This window comes from Camarhynchus parvulus, chromosome 23, assembly GCF_901933205.1.
Source record: "Camarhynchus parvulus chromosome 23, STF_HiC, whole genome shotgun sequence".
Lineage (NCBI taxonomy): Eukaryota > Metazoa > Chordata > Aves > Passeriformes > Thraupidae > Camarhynchus > Camarhynchus parvulus.
The window spans coordinates 3846723-3873948 of NC_044593.1; the positions used below are offsets into that span (position 1 = coordinate 3846723).

The 27226-nt window shown below is 49.6% G+C and overlaps 1 protein-coding gene across 2 annotated transcripts; it reads right to left on the minus strand.

Annotated features, from left to right (window-relative positions):
* Positions 1–1615: 1615 nt before the first annotated feature.
* Positions 1616–27144, minus strand: FHL3 (four and a half LIM domains 3). 2 transcript variants are annotated; one of them, XM_030964660.1, is made up of 6 exons: positions 27017–27144; positions 6043–6224; positions 5764–5938; positions 4989–5158; positions 4641–4827; positions 1616–3509 (listed from the first exon to the last, which is right to left on the minus strand). In XM_030964660.1, the coding sequence occupies exons 2-6, from the start codon at positions 6196–6198 to the stop codon at positions 3358–3360; spliced, it is 840 nt and encodes a 279-aa protein (XP_030820520.1). In that variant the 5' UTR covers positions 6199–6224; positions 27017–27144; the 3' UTR covers positions 1616–3357. The 2 variants fall into 2 exon arrangements, with proteins under 2 accessions (XP_030820520.1, XP_030820519.1); XM_030964659.1 differs by having other exon boundaries at positions 6043–6227; positions 27017–27140.
* Between the last annotated feature and the right edge of the window lie 82 nt (positions 27145–27226).

Consider the following 27226-nt stretch of genomic DNA (forward strand, 5'->3'; position numbering starts at 1 on the left):
TGTCCCTGATCCACAGTGGTGCAGGAGGGCACAGCTTGGGCAGATTTGGTCAGTGCCAGGGTCTCTTTCTACCCCTGCAGTGCTGCCCCACTCCCACCTCACTAGCACAGCAGCCCTGGCCTGATCCCCCTCACACTGCTCCTCATGCTTGATAAAATTTCCATGACTGTTTCAGACCCACACTCCGGAGTCTCGGGGGATGTTTGTGCATGACATCACCCTCCCCCTCCTGTAAATCAGGCACCGGGCCATGTTCAGCCATGACCCATTCATGACAGGGATAAAATCCAGATGTTCCAGTGCTACGTGCAGCTGGGTCATTTCCTTTTTTGGCTAAAAACGTGAGGCTCTGGAGGCTGACTGAAAGAGGAGCCTGGGGGCCCCTTGTACAAAACCTTCTGCGGTTAATCCCTGGAAACAGCCCTGCAGAAAGCCCAGCTTGTGCTGCTGCTGCTGCTGCTGGAGGACAGGCTCAGCTGGGAACCTCGGGGCTGGAGCTGCTCAGTCACCCTCCAAGGCCCAGCACAGCACCAGAGCCCAGCCCAGGTCACAGGGCAGCAGCAGCAACAAAAACTGTGCTAGAGCTCCATCAGCCAGCAGAGCAGAGCCTTTGAAGGAGCCAGGAATGTGCACACACCAGTGCCATGGTCCTACAGAGGCACCCCATGGGCTGTGCCCATCCTGCCACCAGAGCAGCACCCACGGGAGCCCAGCCTCTGTGCTGGGAGGGCTGGGGCGGGCAAGTCCAGAGCAAGTCATGGCAGCTGTTGGTAAATGTAAAGGATCTGTGGCAAATAGTTTCATATGTTAGGGGATACATGGCTCCCTGACTGTTAAACATGAGTAAAGAGTGTGCAGCACTTCAGGGAAGGCTGCCAAGAGAGACCACGGATATCCTGGCTGGAGGCTGCAGCAACATCTACCCAAGGAGTGCCCTTGGAATGTGGTGGTGTGGGCAGGCAGTACTCACTGCAGGGCAGGGAGGCAGTACTCACTGCAGGGCAGGCAATGCACACTGCAGGGTCAGCAGGCAATGCACACTGCAGGGCAGGGTCAGCAGGCAGTGCTCACTGCAGGGCAGAGAGGCAGTACTCACTGCAGGGCAGGCAATGCACACTGCAGGGTCAGCAGGCAGTGCTCACTGCAGGGCAGAGAGGCAGTACTCACTGCAGGGCAGGCAATGCACACTGCAGGGTCAGCAGGCAGTGCTCACTGCAGGGCAGAGAGGCTGCTCTGCACAGCAGGGCTGGGTCAGTACCACAGGGATGCCCACGGTCCCACAGCCAGCCTGCAAGCACAGAGCAGCACCCCACGTCCTGCTGGGGCCTGTCCTGCAGAACTGCCTGCCTGGACAGAAAACAAGCACGGACAGATGGACAGCCCCAGCCCCAGGAGGCCACTGCAGCCACTCAGCAGGAGGAGGGAGGTGCTGTTGCTGTGTCACACCCACAGGGCCGGCAGGGCTGATGGGGCTGTGCTTTGGGAAGGCAGGCAGGAGCATCTGGGGCTGCCAGTCCCCAGAATGGGATCAGGGGTGAGGCAAGGCTGAGCAGAGCCCAGCACACACTCAGCACTCTGCCCTGTGCCTGTTGTTCAAGAGACACAGAAGAGAAAGTGTCACGAAAACAGTTTATTGTATAAAGCTGTAGGAAATACAGAGGACGCTGAGGTTTAGGACAATTCCTTCTGGAGATGGCTCCAAGCTCCTCTCATAATAGCAAACCCACAAACTCTGATTTGCTGTCATCAAAGCTTCCAAACAAGGATTCAACAAGGATCTGAACACAGAGTAATAACACTTCAACATGCATAACATTTTCTGTTCCTAAGTGAAGCCCGGGTGGGGGGCTAGCCCCTTTATCCTGTAGTTGTGTACAAAATGATGGATATTTATGACAAATGAGTACAAAACGGAAAACACCCACAAGAACAGGTTTTCAGAAAAGCATGTGGCTGACTAAGCAGGAAAGCAGGGTTGGCAAAAGTGTCCCAGTGAGACAGAAGCAGAAAGATGTAGAGACAAGGCAGGCAGGAGCATCCCACTGGGAGGGGCCTCAGCCCAGGGCCAGCTCAGCCATTGGGCAGGGATTGCTCAAGGCCTCATGTGAGTCTGGGATGGCTCAAGACACCCTGTTTTGCAGTTAGGGCCAACTGGGACCTGGGCAATGCAAAGTCATCCCCCTCCCACCCCCCAGGTGCCATCTTTGCTTTGCTTCGCTTCTTGTTTGGGACCCAGGGAAGGATGAGTGTGGCTGGAAGGAGCCACCACTCCCTGCCTAGCACAGGGGACACAGGCAGCCCTGGAGGAGCAGGTTGTGGACATCCTGCTGCCCCCTCAGCTGCTCTCTGTGCTGCAGCCCTGTGCTCCTGCAGACCCTCCCAGCAGCTGCTAATCACAGGCACAGTCTGTGGGCAATTCTCCCTTCTCTGAATTAACTATCTCTGGTGCTCTGATAGCTGTGCCCATCCCATGGATCCTCATGAGAGGGATGGAGAAGGAATAAAGCCCTGAGTGCTCTCAGCCTCCAGCATGCCCTTCTCTAGGGCTCTGCCAGATGCACCTGAGCATCAGCAGGCCAGCACTCCCAGGCTCAGCCACCCCAGCCATGGAGGTCACAGCACAGGTGGATGGCAATGGGGTGGGTGTGGGTGGGCTGAATGCTCTGTACCTACAAGTGACTTGAACTCCTCATTCACAGCTAAGAGAGCACTGCCAAGGAGTGCTGAGCAAAGGGTCTGGCCTGCAAAGAGTCAGGTGCTACAGAATTCCACAGGTAGATCCCATCTGACAGGATGTATGCTCTTCTCCTGGCCACACTCCAGCCTGGTGTCCCCAAACCTCTAGAACAGAAGACAGTGCCCTTCATGCCTGGGCCAGCTGTGCATATGGGAAGGCTGTGCAAAGCCAGCGTGGCCAAGCTGCATGGCCCCAAGACACTGCCTTGTGTCACCTAGAGCGAGGGAAGCATGTGGAGAAAGAAAAGAGGGCAATGCCAAGGGGTGAATACATCTGCCAGCACACAGATCCAGCAGCCCAGTGCCAAAGCCACTCCTGCCCTTTGCTCAGCTGGGGGCCTGGGCTCGTGCCTGGTTAGACTGGAAGCAAAAAGAAAGAGTAAATAATGGGGGGGTCTCAAAGCTCCTTTTTCAGCTTTATTTAGCTTTGACTGCACAGAGCCATAGCACAGCATACTCTAGCCTTCAGGGAGGGGCCACAGGAGCCCCCTGAACACACCACAGCTCAGGGTCAGCCCCCATCTCCTGTGCCTCGTGCTCTGCCCCCGCAGTGCTGCCGGGGAACGTGGCACAAAGGAGAGCAGAGGAAGGCCCTGGCCCGCCGTGCCCGCCCTCGGGGGCTCACAGGTCGCTGCTGCAGTCACGGCACAGGATCTGGTCGTTGTCGGGGATGAAGCCCTTCCCCACCAGCGAGGTGCTGCAGCGCGTGCAGTTGAAGCAGTTGTGGTGCCAGTGACGGTCCTCGAAGGAGACGTATTTGCCACCACCAAAACCTGTGGGAGGGACAGAGGGCAGTGTCAGAGGCTCTGGGGAAACTGGGCTGAGCTTCCTGAGGAGACTGTTCATCTCCAGGTCAGGTCTTCACAGACAGCACTGGTGGTGGCACCCAAAACACAGCCCAAGATCAAATAATGCGGATCTCCACTCTGGTGGGGGAAAAGCACTAAAATTGCTTCAGAGCAGACTTTGCAGGGTTGACACATTAGGACCAGAATCATGATTTTCTCCCGTAGGAGGAGCTGGGACAGGAGCTGCACCATCACAGTGGATGAAGTCAGACAGAACTTTTCAAACACGAAAAGTTTTGGTTTGGCACCAAAACCATGCACATGCCACGTGGTTGTGTGTCCACTGTGATGTCTGAGAGCCAGGCACCCTAAGGGAGATCTGTGTGTGCCCAGCTGCCTGTCAGAGACCCACACTCAGCCCTGCATGGTCTGTAGCAGGATTCCTCACAGTGGTTGAAAGCTCTGCCTGAGGGGCTGCTGGCAGCTCAAACCCTGGAACTTCTCCAGAGGTTTAATCAAATCCTGGGAAGAGCCATCCTACCACCAGCTCAGGCCAGGCTCCTGCAGAGGCTCCACAGGAGTTTCCTTTCTCTGCTGGCAGTTGTTGGACTGGTGAGCCGTGACCCTCTTCTCCCCAGGGCTGAAACAAACTGATAAGGACCAGGGGGGAAGTGGGTGCCTGAGAGCTGTCCTCAGCCAGAATCATCCTCTGAGTCACCAGCTGATTCACAGCTTCTCCTGCCTTCCCAGCAGCAAGAACCTGGAGGTGCAGGGGGGAAGGTCAAATGGGGGAGGGCAGGAAGGAAGCCAGACTCTCTTAGGGGGCTCTGCAGAAGAGGATCCCTTACTTTCCCTGCCTTAGGCAGGTACAGCAGGTCCAGATTCCCTGAACCAGGCGCTGTTGTAGGTTTTCCCTGTCCTTTTCATAGGATATGGTCATCAGTATCAAGAAAGGCAAGCTAGAGACATGAGATCATGCTTTGAGGGGTCACTTTGGAGCCTTTAGCTGTGGGTAGAGGGAATTCCTCCCACAGCTCACCACTGTGAAAGATGCAGACAAAGGGACAGAAGCAACCCCAGGCATCACAGGGCTCCTCAGAGAGCTGTTCTGCTCACCTGTGATGGGCTTTGTGCAGGCACTGCACTTCTTGGCATACAGGTTCCCAAAGCACTTGATGCAGTACGGGTTGTCATCCTGGGAGGTGAACTGCTGCCCAGCCAAGGGGGTCTTGCAGCCCGTGCAGACAAAGCACTCCTTGTGCCAGGGCTCATCCCGGTAGGTCACTCCTCCCTTGGTGAGGGTCTGCAGGGAGAGAGCACGTGCTGGTGGCACACAGGCAAAGGGAAACAGCCCAGCCGGGGTGCTGGCACCTGAACCCTCCTGTGACAGGGCTCAGGCAGGAGCAGGGAGCTCCCTGTCCCTGCAGCAGAGCTGGGTGCTCTGGGCTCTCAGGCCACACGTACCTTTTTGCAGCGAGTGCAGCGAGGAGCGAACTTGCTCTCGTAACAGGGAACACAGTAATAATCCTTCTTGTCTGGGATGAAGGACCGGGACCCAATGGGCTGCTGGCAGCTGCTGCATATGAAGCAATGCTCGTGCCAGGTCTGTCCGTTGTACTCCAGCTTACGGGAGCCTGCAAAGAGAGCCCTGCAGTGACACAAGGGAGCAGCACACACACACACAGGGACCTGGGCAGGATGAGCTGTGCTCCTGCACACCTGGCTCTATGTTCCCCTCCCTGTGGCAGTTCAGGACATGGAGCTGGAGAGGGGCTTCAGGCCCACAGCACAGCCACAAAGGGAGGGCTGCAGGAACATGTCCACAGCACTGGCACAAAGGCCATGGCAGAGATGCCTGACGTAATCTACATCTGATGATGGTGCTAAAATAGCCAAGTAAAGACACACACGCCTATGCCTCAGGCCTTCTCCAGAGACACTCACACATCTTCAGTCATTCTGTCTCTTCTTGCCAGCACACAGCAGAAAATGCCCAGGAAACCCTTTGTTATCTCCTCCCTCATTCACTTCCCCATGAAAAAGGGGAACAGATAGATGGGGCTGCTGTGGTGATCACAGCTTGTCCAGTAGTGCTGTCTTGCTGGACAAACAAAGGACAGGAGGGCAGGAAAACAGAGACCCAACTCTCTTCCATGCTGTTCTCATGCTGGACCTGCAGCCCCAGCTGATACCAAGGGACCAGAAACAGACTGCAATGCTCCAGTCCAGCTGCTCCTACCTGGCATGACAGTCTTCTCACAGGCGATACATTTGGAGGAGAACTCGCTGCAGTAGCAGTCGTTGCACAGCAGCTCCTTGCCCTGGCAGGTGAAGGGCTCATCGGCCAGGGAGCGGTCGCAGCGGAAGCAACGGAAGCAGTGCTCGTGGTAATGGCGGTCCTCGTAGTACAGCTCCTGGGAGTACAGCCAGCATGAGCAGGGGACAAAGGCCTTGGGAGCTGCCCTGCTTGTCTGCAGGGCCTCTACTCACCCTGCTTGTCTGCAGGGCCTCTACTCACCCTGCAGTCATGGCCGATCAGCTCCTTGCACTCGTCGCAGGTGTTGGCGAAGTGCGCGTCGTAGCAGGGGATGCAGTAGGGGCCATTGTCCATCTGGATGTACTTGCGCCCATACAGGGACTCCTTGCAGTTGTCACAATCGAAGCACTCTGTCATGGTGCCGGTCTGAGGCCCTCCTTCACCTGCTGAGATCAGGGAGGTGTGGGTCAGTATCAGCTTAGGCTGTCTGAGATGTCCCTGCACAACCCTGCCAGCTCCAGAGTCCCTGCACTGAGCCAAGAGCTGCTGTCAGCACAGGGGACAGACCCACGCTGTGCTCCTGCTCTGGGGCTGCATGCACTTCCCTAAGAGCCTGCACACATCAGGCCCTTCAGGCTTATTCTCCACTTCACAGCTGGAGAACTTTGGCACCACTCAGAAAACCTGGACATGTCAGCATGCAGCTAAGCTTTGCTACCATCCTGGGAAGTGAAGTGTAAAATAAAAAGGGAGAAATTTCCTGCATGAAAAGTTTTGGGTTGGGACCAAAACCATGCACATGCCACGTGGTTGTGTGTCCACTGTGATATCTGAGAGCCAAGCACCCTAAGGGAGATCTGTGTGCCCAGCTGCCCTTCAGAGACCCACGCTCAGCCCTGCATGGTCTGTAGCAGGATTCCTCACCATGGCTGGAAGCTCTGCCTGAGGGGCTGCTGGCAGCTCAAACCCTGGAACTTCTCCAGAGGTTAAAAGCAGCAGCTCCATAGGGAAGCAGGAATTGGGCACTCTGCTCTGTGCCTTGGCTGTGGAGCCTCGTCCCAGCAAACTGTTCTGCATGTGTTGCTCCGACTATAAACACTCCCCAGAGAGAAGCTACAGGGGCAGATGGGTGTTCCACAAGCACCTGTTGGGGCTTGGCATGAAGGAGACCTGACATCTCTCCTTGCTGCTTATCTCCCTCACAGACAACAGGTTTGTGGAACTACTTTGCTTTCTTTGGAGCATTAACTCCAGAACAAGACTATCTTCCTCCTGTTTAGTTCAGCCTGGTTATTCCTAAACATGGAGTTTTCCACTTGCAAAATCACACCCTTAAACCCGGGTTGCTGTCAAGTGTAGACAAGCCCATTGAATTACAAGGGAGCTGTCAGCTGCAGAGCACCTCCACTGCTGAGTTCTTCACAAACCCACCCACTTCACAGGGAGCAATTACAGCTCAATCTGCAGTTCAGCATTTAATGGTCAGCGAGCTCCCTCCCAGCCCCTGCACCCCCTCCCCAGAGCCAGCTGTAGGTTGGGAGGCAGCCTCCAGGGCAGGAGCTGATCCAGACAGCTCTGACTCACAGCCCAGAGCTCCCCAGGGCTATTCTTGGCCAAGCCACACAGCTCCCAGCTGTTGTCAAGCCTGGTATGTGCCGATAGGACTGATGGAGAATAAATCCAGTGCTCCCACATGGCTACGTGACCAACTGAGGAGGAACAAAGTTCCTTTTCAGACACGGTCACCAGCTGCCACCCAGGCCATGCCCGCTCCGTGCCCTCCAGCGTGGCAGCCCAGCGTGTGTGGCTGTGCCTGTGGCAGCAGCTCCACAGCCTGGGGCCAGTGCTCCAGCAAACCTCCCCCAAAGCTCCAACCAGCAGCCCTGTGCCTGCAGAACAGGGCAATGCCCAGTCTGTTACTGGGCACAGGGCAATGCCCAGTCTGTTACTGGGCACAGGGCAATGCCCAGTCTGTTACTGGGCACAGGGCAATGCCCAGTCTGTTACTGGGCACAAGGCAATGCCCAGTCTGTTACTGGGCACCAGGCAGGCACGTGGGGGTTTGGTTCAGGGTGCTGAACTGTGCTGGCCCCCCCAGTGTCCCTCCCCTCTGGGGCACCCCCAAGGTGCTCCCCTGACTGGGCAGCAGCTCCCCTGACCCCCACACAGCTCCTGGCTGCTTCTCACCCACTGCTGCCCTCTCTGCCACCCCACTTGCCTTTGCTCCCTGAAGCTACCTGGGACCTTTCTCGCTGGTAAAGAATGAAATAAAATTTCCAACTCTCCTCCTCCCCTGTCCCAGCCCTGGTGAAGGGAACTTTCCAAGGTGTGTCTGTACTAAGAGGACCTGTAATGAGCACTCCTGCTCATTAGAGGCTAAGGCACTGCCAGAGCAGGGAACTGCCATGTTTCTCAATGGGCTGCACTTCAGCTCTGTGGTCCAGTAAAACAAGCTCAGAGGACATCAGAAAACACAAAGGAAGGAAAAAACAACCTGAATGAAGAAGGCTGGGATTTTACCAGTGATGAAGAATAATCCTCCTGAGCACCACTACCCTGACCCTGATGCTGTCAGAAGAAGAAGTGAAAAACAAACCCCTCCAGGAATGATATACCAAGGAGGACCCTAAAGCAGAGGGACACTTTGAGCACTTTTCCCCCAAATCTGTGTTCCTGCTGCACACTGGGAGCTGAGTGCTGCTCCCCAAGCTGGGGGTGCAGCAGAGCCGGGACCAGGAGCCTCACGTGGCCAAGGCTGCACACGGGAACAGACTTTGTGCTGCCTTTTCAACAGAACAAGAACAGGCCCAGGAAGTTTGCTCAGGGTTATTTGTGTTAGATAAGCTGTTTGCTCCCTTTGTTCTGCTCTCAGATGCAGAGCTGGGCAGGGGTGTAGAAGCCTGGGCAGCACCAAAGCAAACGCAGCATCTTCGTCTCTGAGATGTGGTGCTGTGAGACAGGGAAGAGGAAAGTGGGACAAAAGAAATGGAGTAAAAGAAATAGTAGAAAAGCCCACAATTCTTACTGTGATTGTAATGATGAACCTGGGAATTGCCTCCCTTATGAAGCACAGGGTTAGAGTTTTAAAATGCATTAAACCCCCCTTTAATCGAGGCTCAGACACAGATTGTACAACACAGGCAATGCTCTGGTGCCAGGGAGCATGTGCTCATCCTTTGCACCACCCTGTAAACATCAGCTGTGTGTGGAGCGTGCTGGGCTGATGGCAGCAACGCCTTCCAATGCTAACCAAGGTGTTGCCCTATAATGATGGGATTGCAGCTGTAAATAGGGTGTTTGAGCACTGCCAGATGGCTCCAGTCTGGGGGGATAAGGCTTGCTGAAGCAGGAAACTTGTACAGGGTGGTGGTGGAGCTGGATGTGGGATACTGCTCAGCTGTCTCACTAGCTGTTGGAGGGCAAAAATAAACACAGATATATGCCTGCCAGCTGCCTCCTCTTTCCCTGTAGTTCCCTGAAAGATGTAGCTGTGCTCATGGAGCAAAGGAAGTTCAGATTTTCTCCTGTGCCCGTGAACAAACAGCTTTAGGAACAAGAGCTTCACTCACAAACAACATTCAAAGTGCTCCACGATGCAAATCTGATCAGCGTGGAGCAGAGCTCAGAATAGCCTCATGTATGGAAAAGGTCAGCAATTTGTCAAGGAAGCACAGCAAAGTCCACTTTCTAATTAGAGAGTAACATGCACCCAACACCACCCTGGTGTCATTGTCCCAAGCCATGGCTTAGCAACAGCCCCAGGAGATCACTGCATTAATTTTAGCACCAATAAACCAGGGATTTGTTATGCAAAGGAGGCAATACAGACCAAGTAGGCCTGACCCACACAATCACTGAAGAGTTTAACTGACTTTCTGAGATGGTTCCTCCTACAATGAACTCCTCAGGTGTGGAGTCTTGTGTGTGTGGTGAACCTGTAACCCCCTGTAACTTCACACCAGTTTGTTGTTTGTTGTCAGCTCACAACCAGCTGCTCCACAGAGTCACCCTAGAGTAATCCATGGGGCTATTCCTAGGGAAACACTTCATCTTTCCAGGACACAGGAAAAGACCTGCTTTTGACTGTCTGTCAGGTCCCTGCCTACTCTCACCTCCCCGGCTGTCTGAGCACAAATATAAGCAATTGCAGTTCTCACCTAAACAGACACACAGAGAGAAAGCACCACCTCACTGGGACAGTCAAGTATTCCCCATGTAAGGATGAAACCCTGCAGGGACATGGCTTTGAAAGACAGTCCCCAAAGCACTCCAAGGTCAGCAGAGGAGAAGAACACTTTTTGTTCCTGCTAGCTTTCCAGAACCATTATGGGTCCTGGAATCTGCATGAAATTGTTTCTGCTTGCTGCCGACCCTAAAAGGCAAACCAGCTGCTGGCTCTGAGGAGCAGCTCCAGCCCCTCTGTTATGCTGGGAGTGCTTTCATTCCCCGTTTCCTGACACCACTTCTGGCCATCTGCACAGGGTCACAGTGCACCCTGGCCCCAGCCCAGCCCAGGTTCCTGGGGTAGGGGTGCTATGGAGGTTTCTCCACACTTCTCATGCCTACCTGTGCCCTGCCACTCTGCTCCCAAACCCACCAGCACTGCTACAGACCTGGAGCATCCCCAGGGCTGTCAGAGGACAGCTTGAGGCAGCTGGGGAGAGGTCCCAGAGTGACCCAGCCTGCATGGGGCACCCTTGGGAGCAGAGTTGCATCAGAGCTTCACCCTCCTGCTTGCAGCACCAGTGAGTCACTTCCTGCCCTCAGCTCTGGCTTCCAAGCTGCTTTCCAGCCTCAGCCTTCCCAGAACAGCTCTGAAATCTTAAGTAGGAAGAGCTCCAGCATGGCAAGGAGGAGATTCTTTGCAGGGACCATCAGGACAGCAACAGGCATCACACAGCAGCTTCCCCATGACCAGCACAACCAGAGGATGCTGCAGCTCCTTTCTCCAACACACAGGGAAAGTTTGGTTCTTACAGTCAGCCTCAGAGGCAGCAGATAAGCAGATCAGCTGGGTGTATGGCCATATCCTTCCTCCACTGTGACGGTGTTCGCAGGGGTTTTAGGATGAGGGAAGAGACGAGGATCTGACTCCATGTTTCAGAAGGTTTGATTTATTATTTTATGATATATATGATATTAAAACTATACTAAAAGAATAGAAGAAAGGATTTCATCAGAAGGCTGGCTAAGAATAGAAAAAGAAAGAATGATAACAAAAGCTCGTGTCTCGGACAGAGTCTGAGCCTGTTGACTGTGATTGGCCATTAATTAGAAACAACCACATGAGACCAATCACAGATCCACCTGTTGCATTCCACAGCAGCAGATAATCATTGTTTACATTTTGTTTTTGAGGCTTCTCAGCTTCTCAGGAGGAAAAATCCTAAGGAAAGGATTTTTCATAAAAGATGTCTGCAACACTCCACCACTGGGGTGTTGTGCCATGCATGTGCACACAGCAAGTTCTGCTGAGCAAGCTGCACCTCAGCCTTTCCCCAAGCATGGGCAGGACACCCTCCTGCCCAGAGCTGTCATGGGCTGCTCCAGGCTGTGCAGCAGATTGAGTAAAACGGCTGGCAGCACTCTAAAGAAACACCTTGCATTTCAAATAAAATAACTTGCTGTCAGCAAGGTAAGGAGCTTCCTGAAAATGCCCACAACTCTGTGAGGAAGAAGCAGTAGAATCCGTTAAAACTGAAGGAGCAGAATCTGACAAGCCACAAGACCTAAACGGTTGCATGACTTTAATTCAGTCTTGGAATGACAAAATAAGGGTTTCCCATTGTTCAAGAGGGATCTTTGAGTTGCCCCATCCAAAGAACAAAGCCGTATCACAGACTGCTCCTGGCAGCTCTGCATATAGATAAAGGACAGTGCCAAAACCACACCTATCCCATAAATGTCTGATTGTACTCTTAAACAGAATACAATCAGTAAGAAAATCACACCTGCCTCCAGCCCCCAGCCTGCCCGGGGGTGCCTGCAGGAAACTGTGACACAGACATCACACCTGGTCCAGGGTGAGCAAGGGCAAGCTGCCACCACTGCTGTGCTGGGCTCCTGAGGTGCCAGCAGCACAGGCAGAGGCACAAGAGACAATTCAGCCCTAATTCAGCCCTTGCTCTGGACTTACTTTATTTAAGGAAAGCTAATTCTACCAGGGTCTGAGAAAGAAGCTGAAGAGTCCCTACTATGCAACCATAAAAATAAAAAACTCTGCCAAGGAAAAAAAAGAGGAAATTATTTCAGTGTTAAAAATGTATTACTAGACATCTGTAGGGGTTAACTAACCATTTTAGGTTCTGAACAAAATCTTGGTCTTTCAGAGGTGTAGCTAACAGCAGTAAAACTATTTGGGAACACACAGAGCAGGCAGCCTATGTCATTCTGCTGACATTAAATTGGAATGTTTGCTCAAGAGATCAACTGTAATCTTACTCAAAATGAGCACAAAGTAAGCAAATTCTGTGCACTCAACAGGAAGTCAGGAATTGAAGTCATTTGGGCACTTTGGACCCATAACATTCAAACAGACCATTAACAGATGGAAGAAGTCTGAGAGCAGAGGAGCAAGATAGGAACACTCCAGAAACTTCTGGCCAGCTCTGTCAGGCAGTTAAGAAACCCATGGCTTAAAACCATGCCAGGAGAGGTTCTGGCTGGTCTCTGAGGAGGCTGCAGAGAAAAGAGAGACTCCTCGTGACAGGTACCTTTGGTGCCACGTGCCAGTGACAAGCAGGGGACACTGGCAGCCAGGCACAGCTACCACTGAGGCAGGGGTTGGCTGAGGGCAGCAGCTGCACACATGGTCACGGCGGCCATAAGAGGAAGAAAGATGCTGAAGCCAAGTTTCAGGGAATGTGACTGATCACAGGAGCTTTGGTGTGATCGGAGGAGCAGGAGCTGCAGTCCAGGGAAAGGGCTGCTCCTGTCAGTTCTCAAAAAGGAGCAAGGGACAGGTCTGCAATTGCTCTCAATAAGAACGTTGTGAGCATGCTACAATCTGGCATTGAAAGTTTAATTTTGAATTGGTTTATACCCCTGTAACCCAGAGCCATATCAATTCCTCTTTGCTTATCCAACTCAACAATCTGAGGATTCCTGGCAATCCTGTTTTCAAGATCTCTTTGCCCCACAAAATAAAGGTCATATGCAGTACAACAGAATTCAAACATGCAAGCGTGACAGGAAATGACTAACTGCACACTGAGGCCAATGTACCTTCATCTTGGATCAGCTCAGCACACAAGAATCTTGCAACTCAAACAGACATCACAGCCTATATGCAGAAAAAATAATCTGACTGCTCTAGTTGCTAGTTCTTGGGGCCTGTGCATCTCAATGTAGATATTACTGCAAAATAATGTAATTCCGCTCTATTTCCCTAAAGCTGTCTCACAACTGAATCCTTACACTGTAGTTTGCACTTTTCCTTCCCTTAGAGACAGCTGCTTTTTAAATTGAGGATGAAGCCCTTCTTGTTTCTGAATTGACACATAATTTAAGTCAGTATTTCCAAAGCTTTTGCAGTCCTTAATAAAAGATCCTTACGAGATTACACCTCTGTTTTGCCCAAAAAGGCAATCAAGGGACTGCCTCAAGCACTGGACACAGCCCTAGTGATGGTGTTTTTAGCTCATGTCCCAAAAACCAACCTGTACAACTTGGACCCAGTCCCTATTCCCTGTCTCCCCAGCAGGCCTGAAAGCTCTTTTGCTGATTAAGGCTCTGCTCAGCTTCATGTTTCTTTTCAATAAACAAAGCAACTTTGACTTCCAGTAGCAGGAAAAGACACATATCCCAGACACGTTTTATTTAATGCACGCCTATTACTTAAAGGGCAAAGTGAATTTTTTCACCAAATTTGGTCAAAATGCTCCCTCTTCCGATTTGATTCTTTGCCTCCCAAACACAAACATTTGCAGTTGGTTTCTTGCATATAAGCAGACTGATGGAGAGAGGTAATGTGCATCTGAGCTCTGGCAGTTTTGCGCTTTTTGGGGCTCTCCAAAATCAGCAGAAGGAAGAGAAAGGCAGGAAGGTGACAGGAGACGCTGCAGTGACATTTGTGCACTCTCTCTGCCACAGATCCCCGAGGGCCTCCCCACCTGTGCTGGCTCTTGGCCCAAGGAACACGGCCACTCTCCCTATAAAGCGCTTTTTACAGCTGCTCGTGTCCCTTGCAAGCCAAGGCAATGCCAGCCCTGCAGCACCAAGCATGCGAGCAGCTTCTAAATCTGGGGGAGGACTGAGTCCTGGCAAAAGACAAATTGTCTCATGTTACCACGCCGGGAACGGCTTGGCTTGATGGTTGTCCGAAACAAAAACGAGGATCATTTGTTGCCAGGGAGATGCTGTGTGTGCCAGCTGCAGCCCTCCCGAAACAGGGCAGCGCTCCCAAGGGCAGCACAGCCGAGCAAAGGGGACAGAAAGGGGACACACGGGATGGCTGAGAGGGGAAGAGAACACCTTCCAGTCACTGCCTTGCCAGGGTAAAAGCGGAACAAGCTCCCTTCTGTGACTGAAGACTTCTCTGCCAGGTGATCTGGCCAGCACGTGTCATTTACTTTCATGATAGAGAGCTGGTTATCTTCAAACCATTCCCACTGACACCTTTAAAATTACTTTTAAGTGCTGCAAAACTTAAATAATAGAAGCCATCAGTTGCAATTGTCACGTATTTTGCATAACATCTCCACAAAGTAACTCCTTGCAAGGACTACAAGGAAATTTGCAAGATGTAACATGCGCTCCTGTTTCTGTGCAGAAATAGTCTTTGGTGGCACCCATGAAAGGGAAAACTGTGCCGCATCCAAAAGACTGTGTGGAAACAGCTATTTTAAGGAACACAAATGCCCACAAAATGTAGGAATGCCTTTCTATCAGGCAGCTACACACGGAGTTTCCAACCCCATGCCCCTGCCCGCTGGACGTGTCTATGTCAGAACTGGAGCTGCTGCTGGCAGGCAGCTCAGTAACCATGTGGACTGACCGTGCCTAAAAACTCAGAAAGAAAGGAAAAGCTGTTCCTTTACAGAAAAAAAAAATCCAACATGAACAGAAAAGAAGTAACATCAAGAGTCCCTGATCCAGGTCTGTGGCTCCTTTTCAGAATCTCATTCTCTAATTCCCATCTGAGATTTACAAGGAAACCTACATGAAGCACATCTCCCACAGGTTAAAAAGGATCAGAAAGACCAGAATTTTCTCTAACAGAGGCTCCTCTCTTGGCAACTTTCAGCTGAAGACCAAGAAGAGCTGCTGTTGAAGCAGCAGATGTGCAGCAATGCCTCCTTTCTTTGCTGCAGGGAAGGTGCTCCACACTCCTTGATGCTGATGTGCACTCTGACTATTGGGAAAAGGTTCCCAAAGCTGTTCACATGCTCAAGCAGCCTGAGGATCAGGGGCTTCACTGCAAAGCCAACACCCCTCCCTCAGTTCTGGAGCTGATCAGAACAAAAGTGCCCCATTTACAATCTATTTGTCCCAAACTGGCAAAGCCTGGAAATAAAAGCTCAGCCCAGTTCTATTACCTTGCATTGCTGACAGCGATGGAGCAGCAGGAACCCAGCTGAGCAGGGTGCTCCTCTACCTCACCTCACAGCCAGGTACAGCAGGTGCCACCAGCCAGACACTCTCAGGAGTAAATCAGCACTTCACTAGCAAACACTCAAGTGCTTGTCCAGCAACAAAAGCACTCATATCATAAACCAAGGGTGACATCAGCACATGGATTGTATTTCCTACAGGGGTTTAAATGTCATTACTTGTGACTAGAAATTGGACACTTGCAATAAGTTACTCTAAATTTTCACAAGAGACATGATTCCAGTTTTGTGTAGATGTATTTCACTTCCAAAGCCTTTCTATTGCTCAACGTCACGATGAGAGGAAACAAAACAAAAGAGAAGAAGCAAAACTCCTAACATAAAGTGAAAAACTCATGAACATCATTATCAGCCTGATTTACCAAGTCTGGTGCTAACAAGGTGGACAGCAGAGCCTGGACTGTCACTTGAAAGGGTCAGTGTGGCTCAAACAGCATGATCTACTCTGCGTTGCCCTCTTCCATTTTTATTCAAAGTTCTGCTCTACATCTTCTAAAATTAAAACTCCAAGCTGTCAAGGACCTGAAAGCATTATTTCATCATCCTGAAGTTATTGCTGTTTCACATGGCATGAAGCACAACACAATCTGTGCACCTTCACCAACCTGACGTGCAGTTTTGATTTCCCACACTCAGCTCTGGGCTTTCCAAAAGCAACACATCCAACACTTCTGCACATGCACATTGGGCCAGATTTAATCTTTCTGTGAGTTATATGGTGTTTGCATAAAGTTGTGAAATAGCAGAAATAAAACTTTTCTTGGCTGAGATAGATGCAAAACACTCTGTGCACTTTTTGCTATGAATGACTCTTGGTGAGTTCCACTACTAGTCTGTGTATTCCAGAATGTTCTGAGTTAGGCACTCAGCAATTTTCTTGATGTCAACTGTTCACTCAGTTAAAGGGAGCCACTGAAATGCCTTTAAATTTAGATGCTGCCTTTTCTTTTTGAAAATGTCCATGTGCCAAGGAAAGAGGAAGATGAAAATAAATAATTCAAATTTAAGGACACAAACTAAAGATTTACCTGGGAAGCAGTTTAGCTCCCTGATTCTCTACTGCCAGTGACACAAACATATGTGATGATCCAGTGCAAGTTCATTAATGCAAAAAGTCCTCAGTTTCCAGAACTGCCATCCCACACCTCTCACTGGATTGTGGCTTCCTCAATTCCCTAACAGCTGTCAGCAGCAAAAACATTATTTACCCTTGTAATACCCACAGGTCAGGGAGTAATGCTATCCCCCTCCCGGGATTTGCACCTCAGAGAGTTCTGGCACTAGGCATGGCCTGTAGAACTAAAAATGGAACCAAGGTCCAAGTTCCATCTTTCTTCTCCTTTGGAGATGCAGCACATATCCCTGTCAGTGGAAACTGTGACAGCCCCCAACGTGGGGTAGAGACCTGCAGCTACAGATTGCACAACCCTGACTCTGTGAGGAGCAGGAGAAAAGGGAGGAGGAGAAGGAAGAGAGGGACGTGGTCTTTAAGGTGCTTTCCAACCCTGTAACAGACAGACACAGTGCTGTGCAGTTACAGAGCACAGCTAATCCAGAGTCATTTCCCAACCAACACCATGCCTCTGCTGGCTGCTCCTGCTATTTAAACCTGGGGCTTTAGCAGTGAGCAGGATGAGCTGGCAGGCAGAACTGGGACAGGGCAGCACCAGGAAGTTCTGCAGTTCAAAATGGGTTAGTTTTTAAGAAAGGAAAAATCCACGTTTTCCTTAAATGAGGGTAGTGGAATTCCAAGGTGAGGTCAGAATTCAGGAGTTTAGGCTGGTACTGGGGCTCATGATGCTGACAAATGCAGTCCTTGCACTCAGGGACAACTTAGGACCCATTTTTTCTTTTAATCTTCCCATCCTGAGCAATATCCAGAAACAATGACACCAGGTGTGGACCTCAGAGAGGAATTTTTGTCTTCAACCATGCTGAAGGTTAGGCCTTTCAGATACGTATTTTATATGATTCTCTTTCTTTTGTTTCATTAGAAGAACTACAGAAAGGCATTTTTCACAAGAAGCCTGAGTGCACATGCAGGTTGTGTATGATCTGCAGCCACACAGCCCTGAACCACAACAGAAATTACCTCTGACACACTCACATGAAGGAAATCTTGTGGGCTTGGATCATTCAAGAAATAAGGTTGCTTTACAGCACTACATGAACAAAACATGGCCAGAATGCATTCTAAATGGGTAAGATACATGCTAAAAAATAACTGCTAATTGTTTTTACAATTTGTATTTTATATTAAAAAAACTTCTTTAAGACCTGAAGAGGCAGAGCTGAGCCTAGAAAGGATTTTTATGGCTAAACCTGAAAGCAGGGATCTAGAACAGAACTAGTCCATTACATTTCAAACCTTGATCCTGGGTTCTGCCTCAAGCAGCTGGGATTATTTTACAAGTTAAGCAAATTCCTGTTTCTAAAACCCCCTCTGATATTTAAATAAATTTGGAGAAGATGCTGAGTAGTCACTCTGATTCACAGATAACAAGGTCAGAACTGCATTGTTTGATGGATTTCTAAGAGAATACTTGAAATTTGGGCAAACAAATTTAAAATATCAAGGTCATATTTACATTCCAGGGTAATAATTAAATACTTAATATCTTGTGGTTCCACTATTTTAGGTTTTTCTACACACCAAAATATTTAGTCATGTGAAAACCATCTGTAGCAGCTGGAAGACATTCATTTGGCCTGCCAAGATTAATTAATTTAAAAATACATAAATAAAGCGTTCTTTTTATTTCCAAAAAGCTGTTGCTCTTGGTTCTTTCAGGGTGCTGGTGATTAATGCTTATGGAAGGTTCTCAAAAAGAGAACCTTCCATATCAGATACCAGTTTCACAAATATCTGTTAAGTAAAACAAGGCCTGTGTTTAGGTTAATGCTCTTCTGGATTAAGCCAAGTCATTATTCACAGCAATACAAAAACTAGCTTGCAAACACTTCAATCCCTATTTTTAGTCTTTCCTCCACAATGCTGAAATCTGCTTTTAAAAATTGATGAAAAGAAATTTCTCTTCAGGACTGGGGTTCAGATCCCCATGTTTAAGAATTACAAACCTAAGTCTCCAAGCATGTCTTTTCTCTCCAAGAAGTTCCTGCATAATCTTCAGAGCGCTTTTCAAAGTCAAGTAAACAAGACACCCAGCTGAAACTGTAAAAAGGGTTGAATTTGGCTTAGTATCCATAGGGATCACTTCTCTGGCCAACAGCTTGCAAAGGGTTATTTCTTGGCTCATCATTTCTGTTTTGCTGGAAGATGTTGAGGTTTTAGTGAAGTTTCTGCAGAGCACGCAGCAGCATTCAACATTTTTTGCTCAGCTAATGAGTTAAGTCATCACAGCCCTCCAATGGCTTGAAGATTATGGGTGTAGGAAAAGGGAATGCTCAGAGAAGGGAACTTTTGAGCAGTCACCACTAAACTGTGGTTAAAACAGACACCAATGACTCTATTCAGCTCCCAAACCTCAGACAGTTTCCATTTTCTCAATAACAAAGCATTTTTGTGGAATGAGGTAACAGCTTCCATCTGCCAGGTCGACATCTCCACTAAGATTTCTCAAGAGTGTGGCTGACGAGAGGGCTGGCCAGCAGAGCCAGAGGCAGGAGAGTCCCTTTTGCCTGGGCAACACAGGGACAAACTGCCACGGGACAGACGTGCAGAGGAGCCTCTGTGGCACCATCACAAACTCTCCTGGGAGTTGGAGTCACAAGCAGCCTGGAGCAAGCTCCACACACTGCACAGCTGAAGAGTCAAAAGGTCAGAAAAGGGTTGAGGATTGTCACCATGGACGGCCAGGGACAGGCAGGAGGGAGCAGAATGGGCGCCGCAGGTCCAACAGCCCATTGTGGGTGGGTCGTGAGCAGAAAGTGTGGGATTTAGGAGCAAAATCAGACACACACTGGCAGATGCACAGTGCAAAGGGCAGGGCAGACATTCTGCTCCCTGAGGACAGCACTGCCCCTGGGACTGGCCACTCAAGCTGCCATACACCCCCCACACCTGAAATGCCAAATATCTGAGGCAGAGCAGTTACAGCCTCAGAACACAGCCTGGGAGAGGGTTTGGTTTTGTTCTTTCCTCATTGCTTGAATTTGGCAGTCTATACTTTGACTGTCTCAGTTCCAGGGATGCTGAGCACCCAATCATTCTTTTGATTTCAGACAAAGCCAGCTCAGTTCTTCTGAAAAGCCAACCTTCATTTAGATCCAGATGAAGATTCCAGATCCTGCCAGGACCCCCTCATCTGACCCTTGTCTCCCCGTGAATGGCCAGTCACTGAGCTCCCTTGCAATTTTGAGACTCTCAGCTCCAGGTTCAACCCACCCCATCTGGTTCTCCCATCTAAAGCAAGGCAATTTTCCAGCAGGTTTTCTGATGGCCTTTGCATTCCTGTAACACTTCCTCCTGAAGTTTAGAAAACGTTAACAGTAACCTCCTCACTTTCTAGTGTACTTCCAGCTCTGTGCCCACATGGATACCTGGTGAGTGGCACCTTCCTTCCTGGCCAAAGCATTTCCCAAGCCCATTTTCTTCCTATGAGGAATGCTGCTGTCAAATGTCAAAAACCCACACTGCTAATACTAGCCTTCCACAAGGTCAGCCAGAGAGGACTTCCATCAAGGATGAGCTTTGCTGGAGAAGGCTCCCTGGGGATTTTCAGAATAGTACAGTCAAGCCCAGATGGCCACAATGTGCTGAGCACATTTCCCGCAAACACAGCAGCGAGGCAGAGGCCTCCACAAATCAAAGTCCACCCTGATTTCTGCCATCTGCTGAACACTGAGGGCCAGGCTGAGGCCTTTGGGAAAGGTCAGGATAGTCTTACAGGCTCTCAAGATATTGCTTTTGTTCTCACTATTTGCTTCTCAATTCCTTCGTTAGAAGATACTAATCTTTCTGTAAGGCAGTTACTTGGAGCCAAGACTTTAGATATTATTGCAAAACATATGCTTAAAAGAGACTGGAAATTATGCTGGCAGTGTTACAGAGGGGAGCAAAGCACAGCTTTGGGTCAAAACAAACAAAAAAAATGTAAGCTAGTAAGCAATTCCCATGCAATAGTTTAGGAGAGCCAGCAAAAGCTTCTTCTAGAAAGAAAACAATGCTGTGAGAACGAAGCTAATGAGAGCTGGCTCTTGGAAAAATAAAACAGCTCGTAATGAGCCAAAAGCACATATCCAAGAGAATCTTTCTGGGAAACCGACCCAAGCCTTTACGCTGGAAAGCCCTGAGGGACTAGGGACCTTGAGGCTAAAAGCTGGCAAATTACTTCATCAGTAAAGGTTGGTCTCAATGTTTCCTACTGTGTAAAAATAATTTGTTTTAGCCTACAGGTCTCTACAGAGCACTGGGTAAATTCAGGCTACTTCCTTTGGGAAGGGAAACGCAGTGCCTGGCAGAGCCCTGCCCAGTGGGATATTTTCAGGGGTTTCCCACCATCACTGACAGCCCTCGAGCCCAAGGCTGGCCCAGCACACTCAGGCCTTGGTGAATGAATTCTGCTGAATTCCCTGGGAGCTGCTGTAATGCACTGGGCACCACATGCCCATTACTGGGATGGGAATATCCCCCAAGCTGTCAATGATTACAACAACATGATGAAGGTGCCTCTGTAAAACCACCTTCTGGAGGCTCATTCACCCATGATGGATGCACTCAGGACAATGATCCTGATATATCTCATTCTCCAGAGCGATAAGGAGAAGACTTTGTTCTCTCTCTCTCAGAGATTAGTTCATGTACCCACCATTAGATCTAGGTGCTGGTACAGAGTGGCAAAGGCAAGGTCTGTTCATTGCCAGTCCAGCTCCCCAGCCATAGCACCATACCAAGGGCACAAGACAATGAATGTGTGCTCCTGCTCCAGCCGGGCTTCTGCGTCAGCACAGAAAATCCCCACATTGGCAGGGGATGTCAAGGTGCTGTCTAATGACTTTCTTTCTCTTCCAACTGCTCTGATTCACGTTGCCATGTTCCTTGCAACTGACCTAAATAACATGTTCAGGCAGCACTGGAAGTGTTTCCATCTCATACTGCAATAACAGTGAGATCTTTGCATCTGGGAAGGGAATTTCACAGGGAAGTCGCACCGCAGGTGAATTAACAGCGTCCTTCTCAAGAAAGGAACAGAAGCTCCCTGTCTTATCCCATCAGGGAGACTTCCTGGCTGCAGGAGAACAAAGGTTGCCCAGGAGCAGGGAAAACACATACTGAATCTGTGCCCAAGCCCCAGCAGATCTGAACAATGTGGGCAGATTACTCAGTTACCTCATTTCCAGGTGTGCTGTCAGCATGAGCCATGACTGGCTGGGAATTAAAGAGGTAAAACTGTTCCTAGATCTGGACTTAGTCTGCGTAATTTATGGTAATTATTGCTCAGTAGCCATTAATCCTTTAATGCCATATCACACACTCAGCCCTCAGCTCTCTCTAACTTTCTGGTCATCACAGACCATTCCACTGCAGAAGGGGCTGAAGGACAGGCTGCAGGACCACACTGTCCCTCCAGAGCTAAAGGTCACAGGAAGGGAAAAGCAAAGAAAGCCACTGTAGGAGGACTCCAGTAGGTCAGCTCTCTCCAGACACACAGTGAGTATGTGTGCTGGTAACATACAGGCACTTAAAGCAGCCTTAATCCCAAACAATTACAGACCTCTCCAGCTCCTCACTACAGCACCAGCTGTAACTCAGGTGAAAAACAGCACACAGGAATACAGGGGCAATCCCATCCCTGTCACTCCACTGTGATACTCCTCCAATCTCATTCTTCCCTTTACTGTAAACTGGGGCACCTCCAAAAGTAAATATCCATGTAAATTCCACATCAATATCTCCATTCCTTCCAACTCCTAGCAGATTACGGATCTCAGTGTTACCTTACAGCAGTGGCCCTCACGGGCTGTGTGCTGAGGAACTGAAAAAGTCAATTGAAAATGCTTTTATTGCCAACAAGGAAAGTGACTGTGGAGAAATAAAGAAGAGTATTCCAAAGCTGCATGCCCTGCCACAGCACTTCCAGCTTTCAGGTGAGGCAGTGCTCACCTGGGGCTGGTGATACCTTGCAAGGCAGGCACCAGAGCCTCAACAGCCTAAGAGATGCCTTTCTCATTCTGAAGATACACATGGATACAGATACAGTTCCCCTTTTGCAATAGAAAGGAAGTTATACTTGATCCATACCAACTCTTTTTCAGGTAATTGAGCTTCAAAACTCAAGCAGAAAAGCTGCCAGAAAAACTTGTGCCTCTTTGTGCTACAGTTAGTCCGTAACAACTATTCTGAATGTGTTATCTCTAGTTTTTATTAGCTCATATTTACTTTGGCTGCACATCCAAGCAGTCATTTAAACAGGGTGAGAGAGGAAAATCTTGGACTTGCAACAATGGCCAAGCAGTTTAATCTACCACTGGGGACAAAGACTTGACTCCTATTGGCGTGGAGTGCTGGAAGGGTCAAGTGTAACATGTGCTGGAGGAAGCACTAGGGAAGCAGATCTCTGACTGTTCAAACAACACCAAGCATTTCCTTGAGCTATTCAGAGTTCTCTTTGCCCCTCCTGTGCAGAGAAAACAGCTCCAGCTGTCCAGTCACCTGCGCTGGCTTCTCCACTCACTGGATTCATGACATTGGTGGCCGCCAAGAGCTCCAGGTTAGATGCAGCACATTCCTCATTCCTCACAGCTCAGATGTTCAAAGCTAAGTTAGGAAGCAGTCAAGATCATGTCCTTGGCATCAGCACCAAGTTGGTGCTGGAAGATAATTTATATTCCTGAGCAGAACTGGCACTGGGCAGATTGGCCATAAACATCAACAAACTGTTGCTCCAGCCATGACACCAAGCAGAAGGGTTCAGAATTAATTTTTTTTTTTTTTTTATTTGGGAAGTTCAAAATACTTCACATAAAAGAACACTGCAGTTTGCAAGTGGGGGACGATCTACAGTAATATATTCAGAGGCAAATAAAAATGAAATGTATTAATATTAACAATCAGATGACCACAGGCCAAATCAAGTCAAAGTGAGACTACACTAAGAACAAGAACGTAAATTTCAGGACTTTCATTCTATTGCTCTTTGGATCCTATGTTAAGACATTACTAAATAATTCTTAATTTAGCCCTAATGAACATGTCCTTCTGATTCCTCCCAGAGTAATATTATTCTCTTGGTGGGCCCCTGTGAGTAAGGGCAGAATAATTTGTTAAAATTATTCTCCATTTAGCAAGTATCTGCAGACAAAGTGGTCAGTTCTGCTGGAGTGAAATACAGGAAGGTGGAAGCCATGTGGCATTCTTCAATTTCCCCTTTCCTTTCACAATCAGACCCTTGATATTTTCTTCAACAGGAAAACTGACATTCGCCTTCCGTGTAAACTGCTGACAATTGTATTTTACACCTGGTAAAACCAGAGCAAAACGGAAGGAAGAGAAGAAACAAAGACCAAGGACTTTTCCCAGCAACTACATCTCCACAGAATGAAGTATTTTCCTTTTCCCACCTCAGAGCAGACAGAGTCCAGTAAACACACCCCAGCCTTGGTGGGAAATGCCCCCTCCTCGCTGGTGAGTGGCTGCAGGACAGCAGCTTCCCAGAGAGCAGCCAAAAAACCAAAACAGCTCGTGCAGCTTGGCCCTTCTGCCACAACCTCACTTTAAAAGTGACCCTGAAGCTCCTGACAGTAGTAATTTGAAGATTAAATACTACTGATAAAGCTTTTAACAACTGGTCTTCTCCCTTTCCTAGATACAGCTGGTATTTAGGGTTACAGCTATCACCTCCTTTTGAAAAAAAACCCACCTGAGTAAAATGCTTAAATTGATTTTGATTTTTTTTCTCTCTGAATTTTTCCAGTTTGGCCATAGAAATTGCACCTATTTCAGCAGAAGCAAAGTCCCCTAAGGAATGAGCCACTTGCACTCTGAGCAGAACTGCAAACATCACTGGCAGCACCTTCCTGCCAGAGCACCAGGGCATGAACAGCACATCTCAACCAGGGATACTGAACATCAGAGGAGAAATGATTCCTTACTTGAGCACTTAAAAGGAATTATGGAGCTGTTTGTCCTGTTAAGAGGTTTAGTTTTTATTCAGAGCAGCCAGACCCCAGTTTTCTGGGTAACTTCTTTATCTCACAAAAGGTGAAGCAGAGCAACAAGGTTTAACTCCTGTTTCTCTCCTGAGGTTGCTGCAGCAACTGTGGCTCATCAAGCACAGCCCTACATAAGCTACAAGCAGCAAAAATCCTACAGACATCAACGAGGATCCTGGTGCACCACCATGAAAATCTTGTGCATCAGTGCTGCAATTACCATAAAAGTCCTTTTTAAGGGAGAGGGCGTTGGAAACACTTTGGGTATTGAGGGTAATGAATTTTTTCCACCTTTCTGCTGGCATTTCAACCACCAGCCAACCGTGTAACAGCAGAAACTCAGCTGCAATTAGGAACACAGCAGAAAGCACCTTACCTCATCAGGCAAGCAATAGAGCAAGCAAGTCCTGGCTGGGAACAGAACACAGTGCTTCCAGAGTTGGTGCACTGGGAATTTCGGGAACCTGCCTGCAGGGAAGTTTATTCTGGCTCCATCAGTTAAGGGTTCACCTCAGTCTTGAAGGTGCTGTGTCCAAAGCCAGAAAAGAACATGGCTAAACTCATACCCCTCAGAAATCAACTGACAACCAGTGAATACTGCCTACAGTCATACAAGACTGGTACACTACAGACAAAAACCCATGATGACACCAGCCAGGAAACAGACTCCTGCCTTTCCACCCCAGGACAGGATGACCTGGGAAAGGTGAGCAATCCTACTGCCAGCTGTGCTCTGGGGCAGCAGGGCTCTAGAAGAAACCACAGTGCAAACCAGGAGCTGAGCTGAGGGAAATGTGCTGCAGGAACAGCAGCCACCTCCTGTCCTCCCAAAGGCTGGGGAGCCACAGTGAACCTCAGCACCCCACTCACCTCTCAGCTCTTCAGATGCTGCTCTGCACACAGGGGAAAAGCACAGATTTTACCCCAAGAGGCATCTCAAAAAATCCAAGACGGAAGCTGAGATCATGGAACAGTTCACAGGGCCTCCTGCTAGGGAATTCTGGCTGTTTCCAAACACTGCCCTGCCTTCAGTGTGTCCCACCACTCCCTATGCACAGGTTTATGGAGTTCACACTCCAAAACACACCTTTTGCTGTAGAGCATCTGCCATAATTAGTGGTATAATTAGCCCACAACTAACCATATCACTATATTTTTGTATCCTGTGCTATGTCACCCTTTTAAAAAGTGTACAAAATTACAGACCCAGCTGGGTAAGAATAAAACTACTGCTGACAATTCTGTGCCTCAAAGGAAGTGGTCAGCAAGAAGAGCAAGGGAACAATACAGTCTCCATGTTAGGAAAAAGGAAAGAGGGTGGCACAAAAATAAGATAGGAGAAATGTCAGACTTCCTCTTTCCTCTTTGCCTATCACGAAGTTAAACCACATATTGACAAAGGAAATCAGGGAAATAAGGCAGCTTTAACACCTGGGCAGCTAGGAGAGCCACAGATTTCTAATGCTTGGTAGAGGAGTCAGAAAAGTAAAAGGAATGTCCCTACACTCCTCCCTAGAAGTCTCTGCTGCCACCACGATGCTGCATCCACCAGAACTTCCTTCCCTTTCCTCTGCTCCTAGGAATAGGTTTTCTACTTTGGGAAGATTCCTTTATCGTTTTCAAAACCGGGAAACACTGAACATAGCAAGCTCAGATTTAAGTAAAGATACCTCAGTATCAAATTCTGCCCCGTGAAGATACATAACCATGGCACATCCCATCCGTTTGTGCCGCAAGCCTGTGGAGAGAAATTCGTCCCACCACGCTTCACCCAGGCTAACTGGAAAAGTTTATCCAACATCCCCATGAGTTCTCATTAAAGTGTCAGTGGTTAAGGTAACCACAACTACAGAACTGGAAACGGATACAGAAAACAGTCAAAAGTTACCTGCAAGAGAACAAAATCTGAAACATAACTGTGTTGAGGAAAAAGAAAATTGCAAAGATCCTGAGCTATTTTTTAATGTGAGATCCAAACTGTGACTTCCGAGTCTTTGTCTAGCACACACACACAAAGCAAGGCTTAGAGTCTTCTCCCACAGCTACTCTGGGATTCTCTACAAAAACAGAAATCACTCCAGATGTGCTGAAAATTTTCCTATGCTACATTTGAGCATTTGGTTATGGTTTACTCCCGGGTCTGTTGGTCGGATAAAGTCTCAGCACGCTCTTCATAAAACACTGCTCAAGTTCTCAACTCCGCAGTCTGGCAAAGGGGCACGGCCCAAAGACTGTGGTTTTCTCCTTGTGGAAAGCGGTGTGCATCGTGCTGCCGGACCGAGCTCTCCGGCAAGCCACGACCCTGTCCCGCCACCGTGACCCCGGCGAGGTCCCGGGGGATGCCCGGACCCCAGACGGCCCCGGGGACAAGGTGCCTTCCCTTCAGCCCCCCGGGGCACCCCCGCCACCGCCCGTCCCGCCCGGGGCTAAGGGGCCACAGTGGGCAGCGCTTCCCGCCCCCGGCCCGGCCCGATCTGACCCGGCCCGGCCCGATCTGACCCGGCCCGACCCACCTGCTCGGCGTCCCGGGGCCGCGCTGCCGCTCTCGGTGCCCCTGCGCTGGGCAGACCCGGCTCAGCTCAGCGCTGCTCCTCAGCCGCGAGCGCGGAGCCCGGCCCGGGGCGGGGCCGGGGGCGGCCCGGGGCCGGTGCCCGCCCAGCACGGCGCTCGGGCGGCGGGAGGCGCTGCGGCGCCGCCGCCAGCAGCGGGGGCAGCGGGCCGGT